General features: G+C 39.3%; 1 protein-coding gene across 21 annotated transcripts in view; it reads left to right on the top strand.

The window, feature by feature from the left end:
* The window catches only part of TENM3 (teneurin transmembrane protein 3), a 2,657,329-nt gene that overhangs the window by 2,446,925 nt on the left and 183,530 nt on the right, over positions 1–26,874 (top strand). For all 21 annotated transcript variants that reach the window (XM_056560421.1, XM_056560526.1, XM_056560513.1 and 18 more), the window contains 5 exons: positions 11,770–11,980; positions 12,775–12,876; positions 13,073–13,267; positions 14,711–14,911; positions 25,472–25,657. In XM_056560421.1, the coding sequence (XP_056416396.1) occupies positions 11,770–11,980; positions 12,775–12,876; positions 13,073–13,267; positions 14,711–14,911; positions 25,472–25,657 (895 nt within the window). The remainder of the gene's footprint in view (positions 1–11,769; positions 11,981–12,774; positions 12,877–13,072; positions 13,268–14,710; positions 14,912–25,471; positions 25,658–26,874) is intronic.

Genomic DNA, 26,874 nt, shown 5'->3' with positions numbered 1-26,874 from the left:
TTGGGGGCCCCAAGCACCCTGTGCACACGCCTATGTGTGTAAGTCTCCCCCGCCACCCCATAAGTGGTCCCCGGGGCAAGGAGCTACTATATACTTTCCTAGTCCCATCACTCCGGCCTTAGTGACGCCCCCTCAGAGTGATTGGCGGCCCGCATCCCCGCTTTGCTCCGTCTTCTTAGGCAGCAGAGCGTTGGCGTGGACCATCAATCACACAAAGGGGGCGGACTAGGAAATTATAGCTCCCCACCCAGGGGACGGCGAGGGAGACTTCGAAACTTTATATCTTCACCATGCCTGTGGGCAGAAAAATGTCCCCAGGGGATGGTAAGGATGAAGATTTTACATAATGTGTTGTCAAGCATTGTATATGGTAAAATCTAATGCTTGGTTTTATTTAAAATCATCTGTTCACATTGCAATGTGGCAGAATTTTAAGGCAGGATAGAATTCAGCTCAATAGTTTTCACCAGTAATCCTGGCAGCCAGAACCCATGAGAATGACCTAGTGAATAAGATAGGGTCAATTGGTTTTACACATAATAGCATAATTTGCATACATGACTGGTTGCTCATTTTGCATTATACGGGATAGATAAGGCTTGAGAGAGACCTGGTGAATAATAATGTATAGATGACAGTACAGCACATGCATACAGCAATTAATAAATGGCTGCCAGCTTTGTCCATACCAAGAGAAAAAAGAACTCCAGCCCTGACAATGGGTTTTCTTCTTGTTCACAGAACTGACATGTACGTCACTCAGGAGTCATTGACACTGGTTGTCCCTTCCAGGACAATCAATGCTAGACTGAAAGTCTTTTGTGACACTTGCTAAAATGTCAGTTTCATTGCAACATAAGGATCAATATGTTTATTTAAAGAGACTTTTGGAAATAACAAAGGGCTTTGATGGCTTAAAGCAAAATTAAATGAAGGAGAACATACATCCTTTATATTTGCTGAATGTAAGAATTTGTTTCATTAAAGGCAAAAAAGCGTGTCTTAAAAGACAAGTCATTCCAGATTGCCCTCTCCCAACCTTAATGTGTATTTGAATAAAAGGCCTCCGAATAACTAGTAAGTGCTCAGAAGTGCTGACATAGTGTATATCTTTCTGGTTCTATTTTTTATCCCATTCAGAGTGGAACAAATATGTTGCGAACAGTTTGTTTTATTTGATGCCAGTACACTATAAACATATCACAAAACCAAAGTAGCAGTCTTAGTGGAATTCTGTTTCTCCATAGGAAGAAGGCAGGCAGAGCTGATTGTATAGAAAATGGGGCCTTGGCGACAGGGTGGTCCATGCACACTATGGAATCTCTGTACGGCGTTAGGACTGCATGGGCATTGCTGGTCCCCCTAGCCAGCAATGCATTTTGCTCAGTATAAGCGCAGGATCTCCTTCTCTGTGTGTTCAGTGTATAGAGACATATAAATGCAGGATCTCATCCTCTGTGTGTGTACAGTGTATAGAGACATAGAAGTGCAAGATCTGCCCTGTGTGTGCAGTGTATAGAGACATAAAAGTGCAAGATCTCATCCTCTGTGTGTGTACAGTGTATAGAGACATAGAAGTGCAGGATCTCATCCTCTGTGTGTGTACAGTGTATAAAGATATAGAAGTGCAGGATCTGCCCTGTGTGTGCAGTGTATAGAGAAATAGAAGTGCAGGATCTCATCCTCTGTGTGTGTACAGTGTATAGAGACATAAAAGTGCATGATCTCATCCTCTGTGTGTACAGTGTATAGAGACATAGAAGTGCAGAATCTCATCCTCTGTGTGTGTACAGTGTATAGAGATATAGAAGTGCAGGATCTGCCCTGTGTGTGCAGTGTATAGAGATATAGAAGTGCAGGATCTCATCCTCTGTGTGTGTACAGTGTATAGAGACATAGAAGTGCAGGATCTCCTCCTCTGTGTGTTCAATTTATAGAGACATAGAAGTGAAGGATCTCCCCCTCTGTGTACAGTGTATAGAGACATAGAAGTACAGGATCTCCCCTCTGTGTACAGTGTATAGAGACATACAAGTGCAGGATCTCCCCCTCTGTGTACAGTGTATTGAAACATAGAAGAACAGGATCTCCCCTGTGTGTGCAGTGTATAGAAACATAGAAGTACAGGATCTCCTCTGTGTGCACAGTGTATATAGACATAGAAGTACATGATCTCGTCCTCTGTGTGTGCAGTGTATAGAGACCTAGAAGTACAGGATCTCCCCTGTGTGTGCAGTGTATAGAGACATAGAAGTACAGGATCTCCCCCTCTGTGTACAGTGTATAGAGACATAGAAGTAGAGGATATCCCCTGTGTGTACAGTGTATAGAAATATAGAAGTGCACAATCTCCCCTGTGTGTACAGTGTATAGAGACATAGAAGTACAGGATATCCCCTGTGTGTACATTGTATAGAAATATAGAAGTGCAGGATCTCCCCTGTGTGTACAGTGTATAGAAATATAGAAGTACAGGATCTCCCCTGTGTGTGCGGTGTATAGAGACATAGAAGTACAGGATCTCCTCTTTGTGTACAGTGTATAGAGACATAGAAGTACAGGATCTCCTCTGTGTATACAGTGTATAGAGACATAGAAATGCAGGATCTGCCCTGCATGTGCAGTGTATAGATACATAGAAAGAAGCACAGGATTTCCCCTGTGTGTGCAGTATATAGAGACATAGAAGTGCAGGATCTGCCCTGTGTGTGCAGTGTATAGATACATAGAAAGAAGTACAGGATCTCCCCTGTGTGTACAGTATATAGAAACATAGAAGTGTAGGGTCTCCTCCTCTGTGTGTGCAGTGTGAAAAGACCTAGAAGTGTGGTTCATCTCCTGTCTGTGTACAGTGTATAGAGACATAGATGTACATCTCCCCTTCTCTCTGTGTACAGGGTATGGCAGACACCTTAGACATAAGACTCAGCCCACCAGTTCTGGGAGAATTGAAAATTCTAAAGGGATCCCGCAGAGCAGAAATCTGCACAAATGACATATTTAAGTTATATAATGACCAGAAATAATGCTGCTCCTCATGTACACACACACAGGAAAGCTTACCCTGAAAAGTTATCTGAAATACAGGTATGCTTTACTTGCTTTAAGACATAATCCCTTAAACAGCCATAAAGGTAGAAACATTTCAGACAAGGATTCCTGGAGACAAATTTCTATATATGCTTTCATAAGGGCCCTTTCTGGATACAAGTGCAGATCTAACAGATCAGCTCTTGTTTTTAAGCCTTTTACATAGCTTAAAGATTGTATTGCTATGGATCACTGGATCGATCATGCAGCCGTCACTTACATCATTGTCAGACTCACATCCCTATTTGGAGTACGTTCACACGTGTGTATGTTGCTGAAGATTTTCTCCTGCGGATTTTGCGTGAAGTAAATGGGTAGCCAGATCAGCTGTGGAAAATCTGCAGCAAAATACACACGTGAATGTATCCTTACACAGGAAAATGTGCAAATGACTAACAATGATTTTTACTGCCCCGACGATCCCAGCAATGCAATGATTCTTCATCTACTGGTGGATCGTCAATGCAAAAATCAGGCTGATCAGCCAATAATGGCCCCTGTAAACCTCCTTTAGGGTAGGGTCACACGTGCCATATTTTTCTGTGTGTTTGGCTACATATTTTCTGCAACTTATTTTGCTACCTATTGTCTTTAGTGGGTAGGGAAATACACAGCAGTGAATACGCAGCAAAATAGGGGACATGTGACCCTACCCTAAGTCAGAATTTCACTTGACTTGGTATCGGATAAACAGACAATGCCTCATCATAACGGAGTAAGTGACTGGTTTCTAGCATGAATTTGTAGGATGGGTTTGATATAATGGGGTTAATCCTGCTACTAGAAACAGAATTTCACATTTATAGTCACGTGCAGGTTTTTTTTTCTTTTTTTCGTGGCATCAGCAAAAGGCTGACTTTGAAAAATACTGCAATTGATTTTAGAAATGATAATTGATTTTTGAAATGGTTTCTTTAGGTTAAGTAGAAGGCTGCAGGTGGGAAAAGATGTGGAAAGATCGGTTTTGATGCTTCGGGCATTGACGCAACAGTTTGATTTCCACTGAGATGATGTTTGTCACAATGGAATTATAACTTTGGAATTGAATACAAAATAATAAAAAAAACAATAATAATAAAAACTCTCACAATAGAGCACATACTTTTAAGAACTCCATTAGCCACCCATTTAGTGGCTAGGTGTCTTAGGTTATAAATGTTTCATTTTGATGACTTTTTAGAAATGAGTGGATTGCCTGTTTACACAGTCCGAACCCTTTCAAGTGTAAATGAAAAAAGGCACAGCAGACTTACCCTGTGGTGATCCATTACTGTCATTGACTTCAAAAATACATTTTAAGATGTGTGTCAAATCAAACCCGTGCCGCCATTGTCTGTACTGAGTAAATAGTTCACTTGACCTGCTTTGTATTGTGTCTTAGGATACGGGCCTATGAGCCTGTCATGTTATGTCAAAGAGGCAGCATTGGGTTTAATGGAGCATTATCAAATTTTTGGAGCATTTTTTCCCTAACTTCAGCGTTTTGTCCCTTAAACCCAAACCTAAATTGATCTTGCCCGAGGTTTCCTTTTCCATTTCATTCGCTGACAAAATAGATTGCAGATTTTTGTGTAGTTCATTTCACACAATGTATAGGCATAGCACAACATAGGAACTCAGCTATGGAAACCAAAAGGCATAGAAACACAATAGTACATTACTGCCTTGGATGGTGATCCTTAAAAGTATTGGTTAGTGACTTTGTGCTATGAAGCTTGCACACTGCCTGACAAATATTCTATGAAAAAAGAGTTCTTGTTCTCATTCCATCAGGAATATGACCATAATTGGTATCTGCCTCATTGATCCGATGCAGGTAGATAACTTGCTGTGGTTAACCCTCATCATTGTAGCAGCAGCCGGAATCTTACCTGATACTGCTGGATTTTGTGGACTGTTTACGTGGAGAATGGGCAGGCCAGAGGTCAATGTACTGGTTTTATCATTATTTTTGCAAAGTAACCTATAGAATGTAGGCATATAGGGGGGTATTTATCAATTTTGCCTGTTGACAGTTTCTTTTTACCCATTTTTTTTTTCACTTTGTTTTTTGTGGACATGCACCAAATTTATCATTTTGTGCAAGTTGTTAGTAATTTTGGCTCAAATGTTGAAATCAGCAGTTCACAGCGCCTTTTACACAGAACTTACCACCTCAGAGGACAGCGGGGATTTGCGCCAAAAAAAATGGGATTTGCGCCAAAATTGCGCCAAAGATCGATTGGCGCAAATGATGAATTACTGACTAAAGTTAAAATCACACACAGGACCATGTGATTTTGAGAAAGTTGTAAAAATGACAGTGGAGAAGATACGCCAAACTTTGGCGCAAAAAGACACTGCGCCAAAGTATTGTGCCAAAGTTACGTAAAAAAACACACATAAATCCTTTGATAAATACCCCCAAAATGTACACTGCTCAAAAAAATTAAGGGAACACTTTAACAACACAATGTAACTCCAAGTCAATCACACTTCTGTGAAATTACACTGTCCACTGGTGACTTTTGAATGCTGGCAATGCTTTCACTCTAGTGGTAGCAGGAGACGGAGTCTACAACCCAGACAAGTGGCTCAGGTAGTGCAGCTCATCCAGGATGGCACAACAATGCCAGCTGTGGCAAGAAGGTTTGCTGTGTCTGTCAGCATAGTTTCCAGAGCATGGAGGCGCTACCAGGAGAAAGGCCAGTACATCAGGAGACATGGAGGAGGCTGAAGGAGGGCAACAACCCAGCAGCAGGACCGCTACCTCCACCTTTGTGCAAAGAGGAGCAGGAGGAACACTACCAGAGTCCTGCAAAATGACCTCCAGCTGGCCACAAATGTGCATGTGTCCACTGAAACGGTCAGAAACAGACTCCATGAGGGTGGTATGAGGGCCAGATGTCCACAAGTGGGGGTTGTACTTACAGCCCAACACCATGCAGGACGTTTGGCATTTGGCAGAGAACACCAAGATTGGCAAATTCGCTACTGGCGCCCTGTGCTCTTCACAGATGAAAGCAGGTTCACACTGAGCACATGAGTCTGGAGACACCATGGAGAACATTCTGCTGCCTGCAACATCCTCCAACATGACCAGTTTGGCTGTGGGTCAATAATGGTGTGGGTGGCATTTCTTTGGGGGCCCCACAGCCCTCCATGTGCTTGCCAGAGGTAGCCTGACTGCCATTAGGTACCGAGATGAGATTCTCAGACTCCTTGTGAGACCATATGCTGGTGCAGTTGGCCCTGGGTTCCTCCTAATGCAAGACAATGCTAGACCTCATGTGGCTGGAGTGTGCCTAGACCTCATGTGGCTGGCATTGATGCTATGGACTGGCCCACCCGTTCCTCAGACCTGAATCCGATTGAGCACATCTGGGACATCATGTCTCGCTCCATCCACCAATGCCACGTTGCACTACAGACTGTCCAGGAGTTGGCGGATGCTTTAGTCCAGGTCTTGGAGGACATCCCTCAGGAGACCATCAGCCACCTCATCAGGAGCATGCCCAGGCATTGTAGGGAGGTCATAGGGGCACGTGGAGGCCACACACACTACTGAGCCTCATTTTGACTTGTTTTAAGGACATTACATCAATGTTGGATCAGCCTGTAGTGTGGTTTTCCATTTTGATCTTGAGTGTGACTCCATATCCAGACCCCCATGGGTTGATAAATTTGATTTACATTGATCATTTTGGTGCGATTTTGTTGTCAGCACATTTAACTATGTAAAGATGAAAGTATTTCATACGATTAGTTCATTCATTCATTCAGATCTAGGATGTGTTATCTTAGTGTCCCCTCTATTTTTTGAGCAATGTAATTTTCTATTAACAAGATTAATGGTAATTTAGATTCAGTAGAAATTTCTGCATGGAAATATTAACCAACTGGAACTTCTTATATCTTAGTGAACTTTGTTATCTATATATAGTGCTATGTCCTGTAACAGGTTGCCCTTTAGAACGAATCTGAATATAAAAATATAAAGGTGCCGTTATGGATCACACAGTATCTAATAGTCTCTAATAACTGTCTAGTAAAAATCTTGCATTTACATGTGTAAAAAAAAACTACAGTATAAAGGATAAATATAATTTAACTTTAAATTTTTTAGAAAAATCTTACACTTGGGTTGATGGCTACAAACAAGGTTAGGTTCACACTGAGTCAATTCAGTTTATATCCTAACTATATTTCCTCATCCCTATTGACTTCAATAGAAGCTTCAGCGCTGAACTGTACTGAAATGAAGTAATGTCACTTTTATTAGTGCATCCCCCCCCCCCCAATCAAATTTATTTGGAGGATTTCATTGTTCTTATACAATTACTTATACAATTATGTGAATGTACCCTAAGGATATTTTTTTGAATATCAGAACAAAATCGTGAACATGTGGGAGGATCCCAATGGACTATGGATGCACCTATTGATTGGATAATGTTTTAATTAATATGGTAGAGAGGCGCTGATTGGACCCAATTTGACCCTAATTATGTTATCATCAGAAACTATGGAAAAAAAAAAAACATTTATTGGTGCCATTTGCTCCAAAGCTCTAATGACTCATCTAGAATGAAACATGTTGGCAGGACTTTAGTTCTTTACGTTTTAAATTAGCTGAGAAACACCAGTGGGATAAATAGGTAGGCTGCAGCTACTGGTGTTTATAGGAACTGGAGAAAGTGGTTACAATTGGAATTGAGCTCCAAAACTGCCCAAAATCTACAAGGGAGATATTTTTTTTCCTTCTTCTGGATTAAAAAACTCAACCTTAGAAATATAGAAATTGATGGGCATGTGTTTTTTCAACCTGCACTAAGTAACTATGTATAACTCTGGTAAGCCCTCAGTTATAATTCAGTTTCCAGTATTTACTATGGGGAACTGACATGATGTAGTTACAAACCTCAATGCAACTACAACGCAACCTGATCGTGTGGTTTTCACTCTTTCACTAAGAAGCTACTCCAGGAACAGTTGTATGTGGAGCAGTAAAGTTGTCCCTCGGGTTACAAGAGCAGCCTTAGGGAATACTTTGATATTGTGGCTTCCCTTGTCTAACTTGGGAATCTCCTTCTGAGAGTCTACTTTATATATTAACCTCTAAAATTCCAAACAAGGAGCTTTAATGAACCATATTTCATTGATACAAATTTGTTAAAGGCAAGTGATTTTACTCAGTATAGAAAACAAAGGTTCCTAGCCAGCTAATTCTGTTTCCTATTTCTTCCCATAAACAATAAAACGTAAGGCAAATGGGAGCCTTCTGGCACTTAATTGTTGGAAAGTTTAGTGGGTATGACTGATGCTGGCAATGAGCGGTACCCCTGCTGTTGTTTTAGCCAGCTTGGAGAAGTTAAAGGGCTAAAGACCCAGACAAGCAAATGAATCTCCCACAATCTGGGCAACTCTGGTTCCCTTCTGCATTGCTTATATGAAAGCCACGGGTTCCATCTAGTTAGCGCTGAGTTTCCTTGCTGCTAGGCTCTGGATATATTTATATTTCTACTATGTACTCTTCCTGCAGTTTCTCACAGTGGAGAAAATTACAAATGATATTTAATGTTCGCAAAGCAAATAGATCCAGCGGGTGGGATGAGTGTGAAGCCACCTCAGCTGATTAAGAGCAAGGTCTTCATATTATGGTTTTGTCTCTCATAAAATAAATGTGTATAAAATCCAAACATGCTAGGAAAGGAATGTATTTGTGACTACAGGCATATACGGTGCCAGCGGAGAAAGATAAAGGTGAGGGACAGGCCACGCAGCACACAGGCTGAGAATTGCATATTAAAATGTAGAAAGAACATTACCAGACACGGATTCCAGCCAAATGTCCTTGTCAAATACATATTCCAAACTCTTTTTTTCCTCTTCCTCTCAGACTGAGCCTCTGAACTTTGAAGAATCACTGTCATATAAAAACGGTGTTTCTTGTCTTGTGAAGTCACTTTTGTTCTGACAAGGACATTACAATATCTGAGGATATTGAACACATGGGGCAAAAGTTAGATACAGTTTACAAATTGTTTTAAAACGTAAAGATGTAGATATGAAGACAGATTATCATCTCATTGAGGGATCACATTAAAGCTGTTGCCCACAGAAATCAATGAATAGAGAAGGGGGAGTAATTGCAGTGAGAGAGAAGCACAGACATACCGAGACGCTGCTGCTGCTTCTGGTGTTCTACTACGGTGATTACGGTGGAATAATGTCCTTGTGTTTGTGCTGCCTCTAGCGTTCTAATGCTTTATCCCAGTGCTAGATTAACAATAACACTGATGATTACTGCTATATAATGTCCTCCATGCTGCTGCAGCTTTTAGTGTTTTACAGCTTTATTCCAGTGCTGAGCTAACAATAAGACTGCTGGTCATTTCCATATAATGTGTTCCTTGCTTCTACTGCTTCTAGTGTTCTATGGCTTTACCCTAGTGCTAGATTCACAATATGACTGCTGATTACTGCAGTATAATGTCCTCCATGCTGCTATTGCTGCTTCTAGTGTTCTACAGCCTAAACCCAGTGCTAGATTCACAAAAAAACTGATATCACTGTTATATTATATCATCCATGCTGCTGCTGCTTCTAGTGTTCTACTGTTTCTACCCAGTGTTGCGTTCACAACACAACTGCTACTGCTGCCACTTCTGTGTGCGAGAGATAGAGAAGCAGGGTCTCATTTCTATAAGCTGTGCATGGGAGACAACATAGCAGCTAATCTCTGTCCACTCTGGAGTTGAGCTGAAAAAACTGATAATAACAGATGGAGCCTGCAGGGAATGAAACATAGAAACATAGTCAGCAGATAAGAACCATCTAGTTTGGCCCATCTAGTCTGCCCAATATTCTGAGTACTATGAATAGTCCCTGGCCCTATCTTATATGAGGAATAGCCTTATGCCAATCCAATGCATGCTTCACTGTATTTGTAGCTACCACTTCTGCAGGAAGGCTATTCCATGCATCCACTACTCTCTCAGTAAAGTAATACTTCCTGATATTACAGCATAAACCTTTGCCCTCCAATATAAAACGATGTCCTCTTGCGGTAGTTTTATTTCTTTTAAAGGCGTACTCCAGGGAACTAACCCCATAGCCCACCCTTTCCCTCTCACCAAGATATGTATTTGTCTAAATATCATTCATTAGCTATATAGAGCAGTTTTACTCTTTCAGCTGTCACTTGCAGGGAATGAGAGAAAAATGTAATCTTCAGATCCTTCTTGTTTCCTCAGTGAGAGCTAGACCCCTCCCTTCAAGACAACAACACATGATTCTGTCAGGTCTAGAGCTCTGACTGTATGTACAGTCACACCTCCCCTACATATAGTGTGTGAGGCTGACTGTTTTCAACACAGCATGCACATAGTTAGTGAAACTGAAAGCAATTGGCTGGCCGCCATTACACAGAGCTGCAGTGACTGCTGGGAGTTGTAGTCTGTTCTGCAAGCAAGGAAAAAAAAGGTATTTAGGAGACATCAGGGGCCAAAGGAGCTGCCAAAACCACATGGATAACTACAGGAGACACAGAACAGGTATTGTGGTGGCTTTTGGACATTTTTATTTGTCTTACCTTCCCCGGAGTACCCCTTTAAATATACTGCTTATAAATGCAGTCAGATATAGTACTCTCTTTCATATCCAGACATGACAGCTTCTGAACAGTGACCAAACATAATACTTTTCATGACAAAGGGTTAACTATTTTGTTGCTTTATCCTTTGGATATCTCAAAATGGCAACATTCCATACAGTGTTTATTATTAAATCAATCATTGAGAGGAAATATTTTTGTGTACTGTGGCATTTATATGATATTTAGCAATAATTTCACCAATAACATTGAATTTCAGAACACATTTGTTTCAAGGGAAGAATATCTTCCACATATAATTCCTGTTATGTATCTGTTTGTTGTGAGGACAATGGCTTCATTTAATTGGTAAGGCCTTTAAAAAACAAACAAAAACAAAACTAAACAAAAACACAGGGGTATCCTTGTCCCATGCCAGAATTCTAGGACTGCAGAAAGCACCTATAAAAGATGTTGGTTTTAGAAAGTGGACATAAAATGAAAGGATTAAAAAAAAAATTGGTAGCAATAGCACACTAGTATTGCAACCTTCTGAAAGAAGTGCGCTTAGGAAAAAGTGCAGTTCTTTATTGATACCTTTATAGGCTTCTTTACTGATTTAGAAAACCCATTTTCATATGTCGTATTAGAAACAGAATTCCTATCTCTTGGCCAGAGGGGAGAGCAGCTACTTAAAATACATTTTTGCTTTGGAGGACCAGTCCTTTCCAACATTTGAGTGGACATTGTGTAATGCTCACTTTGTCCTGTGGTGGAGCTGCATGAAAACCAAACACTTGCTTTTAGGTTTTCCTACAGATTACAACTTATTGTTTATTGTCAAACAACTCTCCTAAGAAATAGGAATAGGAATAGAAGCCCCGTAAAGTAATAAGTGCATCACTCTAAATATCTAGCTTTAAAGAATAACTCTAGTAGGCCAACTAGTAGGGAGCAACTTAGAAGCTGTTCCTTGGGCTCCAAATAACCATGATCTTCTTATACCACAAGTAGATTGTGTGTTAATACACATTTTTAGAACACTGTTATTTGGAATAACAGGGAAGATTCACTGTGTTTTGTCTTTTTTTTTTTTTTTTTTCCAGTATGATTTCGTGGAACTTCTGGAAGGAAGCAGATTAATTTCAAGAGAAAAACGAAACCTGCTTGAGTCTGAGAAGACGGGACGCATTCCAAGGTCTGTCAGCATTCACGAAGCTGGCTTCATCCAGTATCTGAACTCTGGCATTTGGCACATTGCGTTTTATAATGATGGCAAGAACCCTGAGCCGGTGTCTTTTAACACAATTGTAATTGGTGAGTAGTCCCAGTCCTTACATGTTTTCTGTGTTTATGGAAATATGGTAATACCTAAATCCAATGTAAGATAGGATGTGTATTACCGAGTTTTAACATGCCATGTATTTGCACTTTCTAGCTAGGTTTTAGTTTGAAATGATACTCCTATGATAGCCGGTTGTTATAGCACCTAGCCAAGTTGTCATTTATCATTACAACTCCATAGGTAATGTCTTTTCCCACTTTACCTCAAACTATACAGTAAGTTAAAAGGTAAAATCATTTATATGGCTTCAAGTGTAAAATTAACTGTCCTGACAGTCAAGGAAAGGTGCGACAGCACAGTTCACACTGTATTATAACATTTCAAAAATAATTTTTTAGCTTCCGCTTCTCTGTTGTTTTATATGGAGCCGAGGTCCAAGTTCACTGCCTGCTGAACGGAATGACTGACTTGCATTTATGTCGCAGCTAATTATGGTATAAGTATCTGCAATGGCAGCGAGAAAGAATGTCATATTAAATTAGTCAACCTGCATTAAAAACACTCTGCATTCCGGACATTCTTGTCATAGCAAATTGAAACTTCTAATTCCATCCAGCACAGCCAGCAATTATAGGAAATAAGTCAATATTTGCTTTCCTCGAATTACTAAGCCAGTCCAGCATTTCTATTTCTACTGATCCAAATGCCTGACAGTTATTTAAAGAAACGTACGAGAATGTATGTGCATGGGATGGGGGCAATTCTGTATGGCAACAACTCGGTAGGCCATTTAAAGACTTGTCTCACCAAAATCTGTTATTCGCAGAGTCCGTTGTGGAATGTCCCCGAAATTGCCATGGAAACGGAGAGTGTGTTTCAGGAACCTGTCATTGTTTTCCTGGATTCCTAGGCCCCGATTGTTCAAGAGGTACACAAATTAATTTCCTTTTGTTAAACAGATAATGCTATAATGTGGCTACACAAGCCATCGCTATTTCAGCAACAAACGCCTGACATATTTATTTGTTTTATCCTATATGGTTTTTTGTTTTGTAAGCGCAGCAACTGCTGGAGAGACAATGCAAAGTGTCCTAATTCTTCTATTGTCATGTCATATTTCACAGCAGCCTGTCCTGTATTGTGCAGTGGAAATGGTCAGTACTCTAAGGGACGCTGCCTCTGTTATAGTGGCTGGAAAGGAACCGAATGTGATGTGCCCAGTACCCAATGTGTGGATCCTCTATGCGGCGGTCATGGAATATGCATCATGGGCTCTTGTACTTGCAATGCAGGTTATAAGGGGGAGAATTGTGAGGAAGGTATGTATAAAAACTAGTGCAGGTAGAAAAGATGTGCAGTTTATGATCATGTATTCAACTTTTAGTTACAAAATGACAACTGGTATCGGATGAGCTGACAAGAATTTAACCATATTGCTTTTTTATTATTCAGATATCACATTATCTCCATTTTACACCACTTTCATTCACAATTTTTTTATATCTTAAATGGGATGGGGGAAATTATATTTTGTATATATCCAGTTTTTCTGTTACACATTTTTTTTAGAAATTTTTCTATCTTATACAATAATATGTTTTCATTCTGGCCACTAGCCCTAATAATAAGCCATTACTTCTTCTTCTCTAAAGGTGCTTTCTAGTAGTGTCCTCCATATCATCACAGACATGATTACAGTACACATGACACCTGTAGATAGATAGGACAGGATCAGGTCATTCACAATAGGTGTTGGTCACAGCTCACCTTCTCTGCACAGATCGGAGAGCATGAAAAGAAAATTCTTCCATGAAAGTCAATAAGTCATCTCCTAAACTATTGTTGCCTATGTCCTTGTAGCTGCTGTAAAGCATATGTTTGAATTATGTTAAATAAAAGCTTCTCAGACAAGATGGCTGCCCCCCTAATAGATACTAAAAAATGAAATGAAAAATAACTATAAACATGAATACATTAGAAAAAAGAACATGTTTTGTCAAATCATTTTTTTTTTTTTTTTATTTGCATTATTTTATATAGATTCTAAATGCTTTCAAGGATATTTTTACTTTTCAAACACATAGTATACAAAGAATGCCTTAAATATTAAATGTGGCTGATGTACGGAAGAGTAGCAGCTCCTTTCTGATGCCTTTAACACTCTTCAGGAACCTGAACGGAGGTGAAACATGATCCCTGGTTTTGGGCTTTATGAGATATAATTAGGAAATCTGTGATGTTGTTATGTAGCGCACAGACCATTTTGTCTTGGCTTCTTCAGGAGGAAGCCACCATTTTCTATCCTTGATCAAATTGTTTTTATTGATTTGCATGTGCAAAGGAATGCAATTAAGTCCCCGGAATTAAATTTTCAGACCATTGACCCTACAAGTATAACATTTTATTGAGTCAAATTGCTGAATTAAGTCTCATCATCCAGAGCACATTAATGGCAGTCCAGGAAGATGAGTATTCAGCTGATACATTAAAACAGAAATTGTCTGCTGAAACTGTCACATTGTGCCTTGGTCAGGACCAGATTGCATGGTTTTCTAGTTTGTTCTTTTTTTATTTTGGAAAGAACATGTTCTTGAAATCACCACTATCTATTATGTGTCACTGTTAAGATGTTGAAGGCAAAAACTTTTTTTGTCGTTTTTGTAAAAGACACTAGGAAAATGCTATTTTAATGTAAAGCCTTAGTCTATACTAGTACAGAGAATAGATAATATACATTGACTAAAATGCCTTTCTTTTTATAGCTGATTGCCTGGATTCATTTTGTTCCAATAATGGGGTTTGTATTCATGGTGAATGCCACTGCAACCAAGGATGGGGTGGTACCAACTGTGAAATCCTCAAATCGATGTGCCCCGACCAGTGTTCTGGCCATGGGACTTATATTCAAGAATCTGGAAGCTGCACTTGTGATCCCAACTGGACCGGACCTGATTGCTCAACTGGTAAGAAAGGAGTATTATCTATTAGTGCAGTAATATAGACTAAAGAGTCACTGTCATTATAAAAAACTTTTTAATATTTTGTAGTACTACTGAGAAGATGTCTTTTTAAATATATATTTACAAAAAAAATGTAAATTTTACTAAAAAATAAAAAATGAAAATAGTCTCCACTAGGGGTCATCAATCTTTATGCAGAAAAACTACTCTGTATTTTGCATCATACTAGATACTGGCCGTAAAGTGTGTTGGTATCCAGTATAGGAAATCGCCACTGCACCACTGCAGCCTTCAGCTGTTCCTAAACTACAACTCCCATAATGATCTTAGTAAAACTCTGTTTTAGAGCTGTGTAATCTCCAGCTGTGTGCCTCCAGCTCTTGCAAAACTACAGTCAAAGGATGTGAGCATGCTGGGAGTTGTGGTTGTGCTACAGCTAAAGGTGACACTGCTCTAACACAGTGCTTTACAAACACTGCAGCTCCAGCTGTTGCAAAACTACAACTCCCAGCATGATTGAACAGCCTAAGCTTTCACTGACTGCTGAATGACAAAGAAGCTGATCAGACATTCAGGAGTCTGTGAAATCTGAATGACACACATAGTGAGAGCTACGTTGATTAGTATCCAGCTTTACTAGGAACAGAAAGAAAATGTATGCATAAAAACTTGGCTGCCCCTTGAGCTGTAGGCTACCACCAGTAAAGCATTTAGAATATATTCACATTGAGGTTTTTTTCACATGGATTTCGCAGCCACATCAGAATCCATGTTAAATCTGTGCCAGTGTCCCATTGTCGTCAATGTGAATCTGCACCAAAGTTTATACTGTGATTTTTTCCAATGCAGATTCCAGATTTTCATCACAGAAAAAACAAATCAAAAAATCACTTCTGTAATGCGACATCTGTATAGATTTAGTGTTGGGTAGCCTGAACACAGATTAGCCTCATTGATAAATAAAAAGTGAAAATCCATGTGAACATAGCCATACAGTATAGCCATTCTTAGCAAAACACACAAGTCCTTCAGAGACAAACAAATGCTTTATTTGGGTTTAAAATGAAGAGTACATTTCTATAATTACTGTGGTCGCCTAGTGTGATCACACATTCTTATATCTATATGGCGTCAACACAAGGAATATGTGGCTTAATGGGGAAGTAGGATCCACTTACAGCTATGTCCTTGCTCACAGCCTTAATGGTATAGATGCCCTCGAAAAAGCAAGAAACAGCCCATAGGTGCTAACTATGTGTAAAAGCTCTTAGTTGAAACACATTAATTGGGTCCATGGGCAGAATGTATAAAATTGATTGTCTGACCTTTGTTTGTTATGATAGCATTGACCTAATGCAAAAATTCATTCTTTTCCTTGTGTGAAGTGCTGTGTGTATCACGTATCACATCCATATACATGTTCATTCAAAGAACTAAAGCGATCATAGTTGGAGTTGATTAGGATCCCAGTACTTTCAGTTGTTGGTGCCCTCTACTGGCTGGTCTGAGGAATCATCCAAAATTCCAGGAGAAAACATTTCCCATCTAGTAACTGCATGACTGTCAACCAACAAGGGTTTATTCACATGGCATGGTCTAAGGCTATGACTACACAGCAAAATGTGTTGCAGTGTAGCAAATCACATCTAAGTCGTGTGGTCAAAATTTGTTTCCGAAACTTGCTGTTATCCCGAGCCATATCACACAGAAGTTTCAAACAGATCACCGTCTCATGCGACTTGCTTTGAGATCACTTATGGTGAAGTTGCCTGGAACATGCCACCTGCAAACAAAACAATAGTCTTTTGAAATGTGACACTAACATTACATGCAGCATCCCATGTAACATTGCGAACTTTAAAGTTGCTATATAGTCCTAGCCCTATTGCGGTTTCTGCACTGACATGTGAAGAGACTATATTCTTTTTATTGTTCGGTGCATATAAAGTAAGCCATTACAGTTCCACCAGCCAGGACAACAAAGATCCCATGAACATCTAATGGTTTCATTAAACTTGCAATGGTTGAGAACAAGGCATTAGAGTTCCCACTATTAATAATTTTACACTACAGATATTATTTGGAACGTCAATAGACCGAGCAGTCGTTCAAAGTAAACAAGTCTTGTCGCTTCCCCGAGTTGAACTGACGTTTTATGGCGGCATTTATTGAGACAACTAATGCCGCCTTAAAACAGATTGTATATTTTCTTTTTAAGCCTAACCTTTGAGGAGCACATAATCTTAAAAGCAGGAGGTGACCTTCAGACATCTGTAATCATGATGTAATAAATCTAAGCATAGCGAATCGGTTTGTTCTAGTGCTGCAGGGAAGGCAAATCTTTCCCTCGCAGTGTTTAGGTTGGAGATCAGCACAGCTTTCCTCTATCTTCATAAGCAGTCATTCCATTAATTAGACCTTCAATTCCACTTGAATTAAATTAGCTCTAATTAATAAGTTCATTACAAAGATTGACGCATACTGTTCAAAGCTTGTGTGCTAAAAGCTGATAAACACCTTCACCCTAATGAAAAATTGATTAGATGGAACAAAAAAGGGAACGGTGAAATAAACCCCTCTCTCCCACCGCCAGGTTGATATTCTGGGGCTTTGAAGTTAATCAAACCATCTCAGGTCTCTTAATAAGAAACTGAACCTACTGTAGATAGAAATGATTTTTTTGGGAGAAAACAGGTGTCGGAGGTTTCTTTTGTGAAGGGATAGAACTCTTTGTTATATCTTTTATATCTTGCTGCTGTTTAATCTGGTTTGGCTTTAGGAAAAGCACTTCTTGTTAGACAAAAGTTTTTGTGTTAAAAGAGGGATGGATTTGGTTCTAGTTAATCTAGGTTATTCTGTGGTAGGAATAAATGCCAGTGGTATAGCTATACCAAGTTCAATGATTTGGTATTGGTGCTCCTAGTCTTGTTGGGTCTAATAGTAGACTCCAATCCTATATGTAAAAAGTATGGTTTAAGGGAAATCTGATTATTAATAAATACATCCACAGTATGAAGATCTTTGAGTGACCCTTTGATACCCAGAACTGTTACCATCACAAGGGGGCATTCTCTTTGTTTAGAGGGAAGAAGGTTTTGTTCATCCTTAAAAGGAATTCTTTCTTAAAAATATAAAATTAGTTATGGGTACTAGATTTCTGGAGGTGGAGCCTTGTTCCAGGGATTTATTCTGATATGCCAGTTTTGGAAGGAATATCTCCTCTAGTATAGGGCAATTGGAAGCTGACTTCTTCTGGACCAACAGTGACTTCTTCTGGACCAACACAGAAGGAGTATAGGTTGAGCTTAATGTGCCAGTCAAACTTATCACATATAATATAATAAGTATGCAAGAGTTTTGAAGTATGCATCTGACCATTATGTTAAAAAGTGTACATTAAAAAAAATTCCCTTATGATTTAGCCCACCCTACACTGTAAACGAGTGGAAATCTCCTAGATCAATGCTGATTTACAGAGCCTTTATACAGCTTGGACATTGGACAGGCCATTTATTTTTAAATGGGTCAACTCAACCTGAACAACCAATGAACAAGCGATTGCTTGTTTGTCAGCTGATCACAGGCCTTATTACACAAAGCAATATCATAGGACCCTTACTCTGGGCCTACCACTACCACATATTGGGATGTCCTTATAATGGGCAGACACAACATAGGATATTGACCATTCAGTATTGCTAAACATCAAGTAAAACTTACCTTGATTGGTAACTGACTTGGTTACCCATTTGATTGTTGAACAATGTCTCTCTTTAGAAAGAATTTAGATCAGAATGTTTAAGTCTAAAGTAAAAAAAAATTTGAGAAGGTCAATGATAAAGAAGGTCAATGATAAATTATACATCTACCATTTGTTATTGAACTTGATCAATTGTGCTACCATAAATGTTAGCATTATAGGTGACTTGATCTTTAAAAGTAATTAGGGAGGATGCGGGGGACTAAACAGAGGCTCACGGCATGCTGGGAGTTGTTGAATATTAGAGAGCGTGCACCGAGCTGCTTAATATGAAAGTGAGCTACATTAGTACAACATAAGGGAGGGTCTTCAGAGGTGCTGTAGGGTTGGTGTTCAAGATAAAAAGCTTATAGGCAAACCGGTAAACCCTAATAGCATCTTTCTCACCTTTCCCCTCCCCCCCCCCTGCATTGGATAACCCCTATAAAGGCAAGTTTTTGAACCACCAATCAGTGGTTGATTGAAAAGAGGTTTTAGGTATAATTATTTAATTATCTCTATTCAATAAGAACACAACTCATTTAAAGAAGACCTGTCAGCAGGAAAACAGAGGTGTAAACAAGCCTATTGCTATACAGAGCTAGCAGTCATGAGTCTTGGCATATACTATTTATCTCCATTGTCCTTTCCAGTGCTGACACCCAGAAGGTGTTCCCCAACAAGACAGGAGCTTAGATAAGTCCAGCACATGTCCTCTTTATCACCGCCCCATGGCCCTCGCATTTACCTACCCAACCTTTGATTAACAGTGAGCACAACAGCAACGAATAAGCAGATGTGGGCTCACTAACTCTGGGGTCTTGTCATGCTAGGGAACGCCCACCTGGGCACTTGAGCTTCATTTACATATTAACAGAAAGGCCTATATCTCGATGCTGGAGAGGACTATTGATATAATATATATATATATATATATATATATATATATATATATCACCAGAATCCTAAAGACTAGCCTTTTCTAGCTTATTTGCATCTCTAATTTTCTATTGACAAGTCAGTTTTAACTATTAAGTGGTTTCCATGATAAAAAATGAATTAATTTAAAGTGCCATAAATTATTTTGTATAAGCTTAACATTATTTCTAAGTATACATTTAAAAGATGCATTTACTGTGCATCAGTTTTGTATTCTCCATATATCTGAATGGGTCTTTCAGGCTCATTTAACTGTATAATTGAATGTGTAGTATTCATTTTCTTGCTGGTCTACTTCGACTTTTCTTCCTTTACGGGTGAAAGTGAATAAAATTTAGAAGGTAAACAGTCAATAAAGCTTTAATATTCTTCTGCGGCACAGTTCTGTTAAAAACATACATCACATGTGCAACCTTTCTATTTTGTGATTTCTACCTATGAATTTTCTCACCTCAACCGTCTCCTTGCACCTAATACATCAGAGACCTTGTTCAAATATAGTAATCTTGTGGAAGGTTAATCCTCTACAGGCCACAAGCTCTGCTAAGCAGAACCCTTTCTTTTATCACAATTCTTGTCAGTTTGTTATCGCTTGTACTTAGGTTGGCTCTCGTACATGGTATCTGTTAAATTTATGCAGGTACCTTCAATACATTGTCACACAGGAGCTCACAGAAAAAATGAATGGTGACGGAACAGTGACAGAAAGGGGTTGATGGATGGAGTCAAGATTGCTTTAGATTAGGTAAAAAGTATGATGGCGCAATTGTTACTTCGTCTCCATTTTAATTAGCCCATTCCCATGGGAAAGATATGGAAGAGAAATAGTTAAAAGAACCTGTATCATGTGATTGTTAATGTGACGGAAAAACATGCAGTTCCTAGTTCTCCTCCTTGTCATTCACAGCTGATAACATCAATATGGAGCAAAATAAAGAACCCTATTTGGTCAGGTGCTATGGAGAGCGCATTAATGTAGACATCTATTTGCAGAATTTGACTTAAATTTCAGCAACAAAAACAAATCAGTCCATTGTAATATTCTAATAGAACAAGGTGAATTGCTGATCGGTTGCTATGATTTGTTGGCTTACACCAAGTGGAATGTTAATTAAGTCAACAGTTACCATTATGTTTCAGTGTTTTCCTGTTACAATGGCACTATAATTAAATGAACATGCTTCCTTTCTCAGATACCTCAATTGTGCAAGACCCTCCCAAAAAGGGAAGGGTTCTCCTGGACTCTACATGTTAAAGGGAACCTGTCATCACTTTTTGACTGCCAAAACCCCAAACCATCTGGATGGTTCCCAGTAGCTTCTGCCTGCCCCACCTGCCTTCACTGATAGATCCCTTCTAAAAATTAACATATCTATCAATCAAGGTTGGTGGGGCAGGGAAAAGCCACCAGAGACCACCCCCAAGACTCATGGTTTAGGCAGCATGAAAATGATGACAGTTTCCCTTCAAGTACAATTCCAGGATCCTGGTAGGCAATATGGTAATAGGGGACAATAATGGGATTTTTTTCTGAAAACAAAGAAACTAAGTTCCCTCCCCTTAGCCTTTTGTAGTCTAAATACAACACAAAATGTGATATTCCCCTCAGGTCAACACCATACTTCTTAATGTAGACATGTGTTGTGTCATATAGCAGTGAATCAATTTAAAGCCTCCATTATTTGCACTAAATGTAATTGTGAAATTGATTTTGGACATTGGTCAAAGTGAACAAGATATTGCTCTATAGACAGCAAGAGTGACTGCAGAAAAATGTGCAAAACGTCTCACCTTGAATAGTCTAGATCTGACAAGGGAAACGACTCAATGTCATTATCTTAATAAAATATGTTCAAAGTCTGCCCTGATAAATCTCCAAGGAGCTTTGCTTCCTCGGGACAGCACCAATAACACAAGGACCATCCCTTGAGACTAGAAAAACGGTTTCATCTGTGTAAAAGACAGTTATTATTTATATAATCTTTATAAGATCTAAGGCAGTTTTGAATCACCATTTACTAACAAAGGAGATAGATAAAATAAAAAATCAAGCCATTTTTATTCAAGTGTAAAGATGGGGGTTCTCGTAGGTTATTGTAAAACATTCACCAAAATAACACATTGACCTCAAATGCTAGGTTGGCAAAATATTCTTCTGCAGAGGATTATATAGAACTTAAAGATTCTGCTGCACTGTACACTGTTCACTGCAATTGTTCCCTGTCCCCATTGGGGCTTACAATCTAAATGCACCCATCAGTATGTTTTGGAGTGCAGGAGGAAACCGGAGTACCCGGAGAAAACCCATGTAAACAAGGGGAGAACATACAAACTTGCAGATGTTGTCGTTGGTGGGATTTGAACCTAGCACCCCAGCACTGAGCTGCCTGTACTTAAACTCTAAATGGAATCGCAGCTTTTCATAAACTATCAGATTTTCATGACTTTATCTAATTTGATAAATGTCCATTTTGTGCCTTGAGCTAGATGTCAGGCATATCATCCATTGATCAATCCAAAAGATCAGGCAGGTTACCATGCCTGGATCCACACAGGGCAAACCTTGTCTTGCAGTGCAGATTTTACACTGTAAATCCGTAGCAGTTTAAAAGTTCAATACAAGTTGATGGGTGTTTTAGAAAACCCCTCCACATGTACTGAACAAATTCTGCAAGGAATTCAGAGCATGGTATAGGATTTCCAATTTAGATTTCCACTTCAGATTTCAATACATAGGGTGAAATTCATGAAAAATCTTTCACCAAACCTACATGTAACACGTGCAGACCGGGTTTAGGATCTGCGGCAGATTTGCAGCTTAAAACTGGTGGAAATTATCTGTCTGTTCTTCAATTTTTTTCTCCATCTTATTCTGAGCAACATGGGAACCATGGGGGGCATTTAACATTGTGTTTCAAGCTTTTTTTGTGTGTAGATTTGTTGCATATTTGGCACAGTGCTGCGCCTTGGGCTGTTTTTTTGCTACTTTTGGGTTTACACTTTTTTTTTAGTGTGTACAGACCAGCTGTTAAAGGGGTAGTCCAACAAGACATCTTATTCCCTATCCAAAGGATGGGGGAGAAGATGTCTGACCACGGGGGGTCCCGCCGCTGTCTTCTTCTGCACCCAGCATTCGTTTATAGAGTCGGGTGCAGCGCTGGAGGCTCGTGACATCACTGCCATGCCCCGCTCATGATGTCATGGCCACATACCCTAAATGCAAGTCTATGGGAGGGACGTGATGGAGTTGCATTGAGGGGACGTGGCCGTGAATATACCATTTACCTACAATTTTATATAATCCTGGGATTTATATTTGTAGGATTTTTTGGATTAAAGGGTACTCCACCCCTAGACATCTTATCCCCTATCCCCAGCTGCAGGATAGACTTGCATTGAGGTGGCATGGCCATGATGTCACGAGCTTCCACCCCTGCATCACCAGTCATCCGGCACAGAGAGAAGTTCACTCCTTGTACCGGATGTCTGTAGTGCCGCAGCCAAGGTTACTCTTATGCAGTAGTAACGATTTTATCAACTGCGACTTTTCGGAAATTTGGCGCAAAAAACACCCAAATGTCACAAAAATACACCAGCCCAGACTTAGTTTAGCTTTTTGGTGTATGTGAAGAGTGAAATTTAAAAAAATGTGTACCTTTACAAGATTTATCAAATGCCCTGCGACCATTTAATAAATGGAGTGCTCCTACACATTACCAACACCCCTGATTATCAAAACTTTATCTCTTCTCTCACAAGTTTTCTGGACAGACTCATCCCTCAACATAATAATATGTATAATGTACAGTGCTGAGGGTAGGGTGCAGGGGTGCAATATGGCATATATAGATGTAACCATTATTATTTTGAATGTGTTAAACCCAACACAGCAATAGGTTGTATTGGGACATCCTAATGTACCAGAGACTCTTTTTATTTTATTATGATTATTATTTATTTTCATAGAACAATGGTTCAACAATTGAGGAGAATTTTAAAATTAGGTTTGTGCAACGTGTTAGAACAATTTATCTCAACTAGGAGGGCAATATAATATCTTTAAGGAGTACTCTGGTGCGTTTTTTTTTTAACCCTATGTGTCCGGGCTGCAAAGCGAAACAAAACAAACTTTAACTCACCTTTCTATGTTTCCCCCGTTGCACTGATATCGATGTCCCGTTCTCTGGTCCCCGACTTCTTCCCCTTCATGTGATGCTCAGCGTATCACCGGCCGCAGCAGTGTCCCCCTGTGGTCGGTAATATGCTGAGCGTCACGTGACTCTTCGACTTACAGGAAGCGGAAGAAGTCGGGGACTGGAGAACGGGACATTGATATCAGTGCAACGGGGGAATGTAGAAAGGTGAGTTAAAGTTTGATTTGTTTCGCTTGGCAGCCCGGGCACATAGGGTTGAAAAAAAAACTGCACTGGAGTACTTCTTTAATGCATCAGGGATCAAGATGACGTATCTAGATTGCCACAGCCTGTGATATATTTTACAGAATATCATATAATGAGCTGGGAAGAATATACTTCATCGTAGGCAATTTGTAACCCGATTCTCCCAACAGTGCTTGTAACATTGTGTTCTCTGCTGTCTTTATGATTTCTTCTGAGATACAACTTCTGGTAGGCTGGATCTAGAGAGTGCTGGCAGAATTCAGTGTATAGCGGATAAAGAGAGAAGAGAAATATGACCTAATAAGGTTCCTTCCACTTCCTCTCGAATAGCCCCTCAAGTATAGGTAGAGCAGTGGTCAGCAGGTGAAGTTGCTGCATGTACCACCCATCAACCCAGAAAGATTCAACAGGTCCAAATATTCTAAATATTGCTGATTCAGTCAACAGTCTTTAAAAAGCTTTTTTCTTTAACAGTGATTATTGTTATAGGGACCAATTAAATATTTCACATATACTTTGAATAGGGACCAATTCAATATTCCACACTCTAAAATCTACTTAGAAATGAATGTGATGTTTTTATGCTCATTATTTCATTGCTAAACCCTGTCGAAATGTATATGATATTCAGGAAAGTATAGTATTAAAAAAATCTATAACCTAATACCATTGAAAATTCCCCAGCATTGCACTAATTGACGCATACAGTATCAATGGTTTGATTGTCAGGGAAGCGATTCTGACTGCTATGAATGCAATTTCTATAGATGATGTATCCGAGGTATCAAAGGAGCTGGTAGAGCTTCACAGCAGATAAGTATTATCACAGCACGGCTTATCGTATGTCATATTTAATGAGCATTTGTACAGGTTCTCTCAGTATATATTATTAAAGCTGACTTGTGTGTGACCGGGGCTAGAGAGAGCATTCCCTGTGAGTAAAAGGTTAATCTTTACTTAGCAGTTTATTACACTGTAATGATGCAGAGGTCTCCTCCATTCATCTGTGTTGGTGACAGGATCTACCCATGAGCTGTAATTATATAGGCATGGCTTTTGTAAGCTTTAACTTTGTGAGTCTGTTATTGCGATAAATTACTTGAAGTTACATTCCTTATTAAAGTGTGGGTTAAAGGCTTACCTGTAAAACAAATCAATTCAAAGGTACAGTTCCACATGGAACCAATTGAACTCAATGAATATAGGGCTATAGGAAGAATAATAGGCCATTTCAAAAGCCCTGTGTCCCTTATGGGCCTGCAAAACACTATTTTGTGTTAACTACTGATTTCTTTTATCACAGTGCTTTACCCATCTATAAACCCAAGTACAAAGTCATTAAATCAAACAAGCTTCTAAAAGTCCCCTGCCCTCTGTATATCATTTGCAAGAGTTTGATATCCTCATTGCTGTTGTTGCTTAGAGTGAAAAAGATCAAACTATGACCGATTTTTGTAATTGTTTCTGCCTTTGTTCATTATATAGAAATCTGCCCAGTTGACTGTGGGCCTCACGGAGTTTGCATGGGTGGATCATGCAGATGTGAAGATGGGTGGACAGGGCCTTCCTGCAACCAAAGAGCTTGCCATCCTCGCTGCTTGGAACATGGCACGTGTAAAGACGGGAAGTGTGAATGTAACCAAGGCTGGAATGGAGAACACTGCACAATTGGTAAGTTATGTAATTGCTTGGGGCCATTTTCATATGTAGTTACACTCACCATGTGGTATTGCATTACTCTTTATTTGTTATTGGAATAACCTGATAATTTCAGTACAACTAATACCTCCCTTACCTCCCCATCAACAACCTCTACACTGTTCACTCTGTTGAAAATGCACCATTAAAGACCTTAAAAATAAATCCTTAGTAGAAAAACTAGTACAGTATATTTAATTTATTTAGGGTCTGATGTCACAACCCATATTGGAAGATTTTCCCCTAATCATCCTTCTAGTTATTTTGACAGTTGAGGACCTTTTACAAACATTAGTAGGAACATTGTAAAAGATCCTGTCCTGTGTTCACCAAATTTTTGGGGTGATCACATTTTTTATTCGTCAGTAAAAATTGTTTGTCGTAAGCACATATCCCTATTTCTGAATGTACTGCTGACAAGGATAGAAGTGGACAGCCCGACAGACAATCCTAAGTTATGTCGATTTTGTTTGTGTGTATGCCTATATAGAGGACCAACTTGTAAATTGTATATCAATGCTCACAAAGCTACCTAAACTATGTAGTGCATTTTAGATCCTTGATATGCTGAAGGTCCTTTTACACAATCCAGCAGGCTCCCATGGCTGAGCCTTCACAGGGGTCAAACAACTGTCTGCTCAAACGGTTGCTGTAACATTTGTGTGGCCCTTCACTTCATCACTGTTGGCTGCATATCCCCTTTTTACATTGAGCCATGTGCGTTCAACGTTGACTTTATTGGCTGCACAAAAGTTGGAATCAGCCAACTAACTAGTGTTTTCCCCTTCTTTGGCTTATTGCTGATCCTTTTACACAGGCCAGGTATCACCAAGGAGCATTCCTTAAAAAAAAGCTAATTTGCTTGATAGGCTCATGTAAAAGCAGTTCTGGATCAGTGTTGGTGGACACCACTAGGCAAAACATTGGGTGGGATCCTCTCCTCTTTATTAAAAAATAAGGAAGCTGAGAATATATATTTGGCAATTTTATATTATAATAATAAATCATTGTGATTAAGTAAAAATTATCCCACAATGTTGGCCACGTGGCAGTTTCTCTTGTTTGGTACCTATATAAGCAAATGATTAAAGGGGTACTCCAGTGGAAAACATATATATATATATATATATATATATATATATATATATATATATATATTTTTTTTTTAAATCAACAGGTGGTAAAAAGTT

Source organism: Hyla sarda, chromosome 1, assembly GCF_029499605.1.
Source record: "Hyla sarda isolate aHylSar1 chromosome 1, aHylSar1.hap1, whole genome shotgun sequence".
In the NCBI taxonomy this organism is placed as follows: domain Eukaryota; kingdom Metazoa; phylum Chordata; class Amphibia; order Anura; family Hylidae; genus Hyla; species Hyla sarda.
The sequence above is the reverse complement of the archived record's forward strand: the minus strand, read 5'-3'. Positions and strand labels throughout refer to the sequence as shown.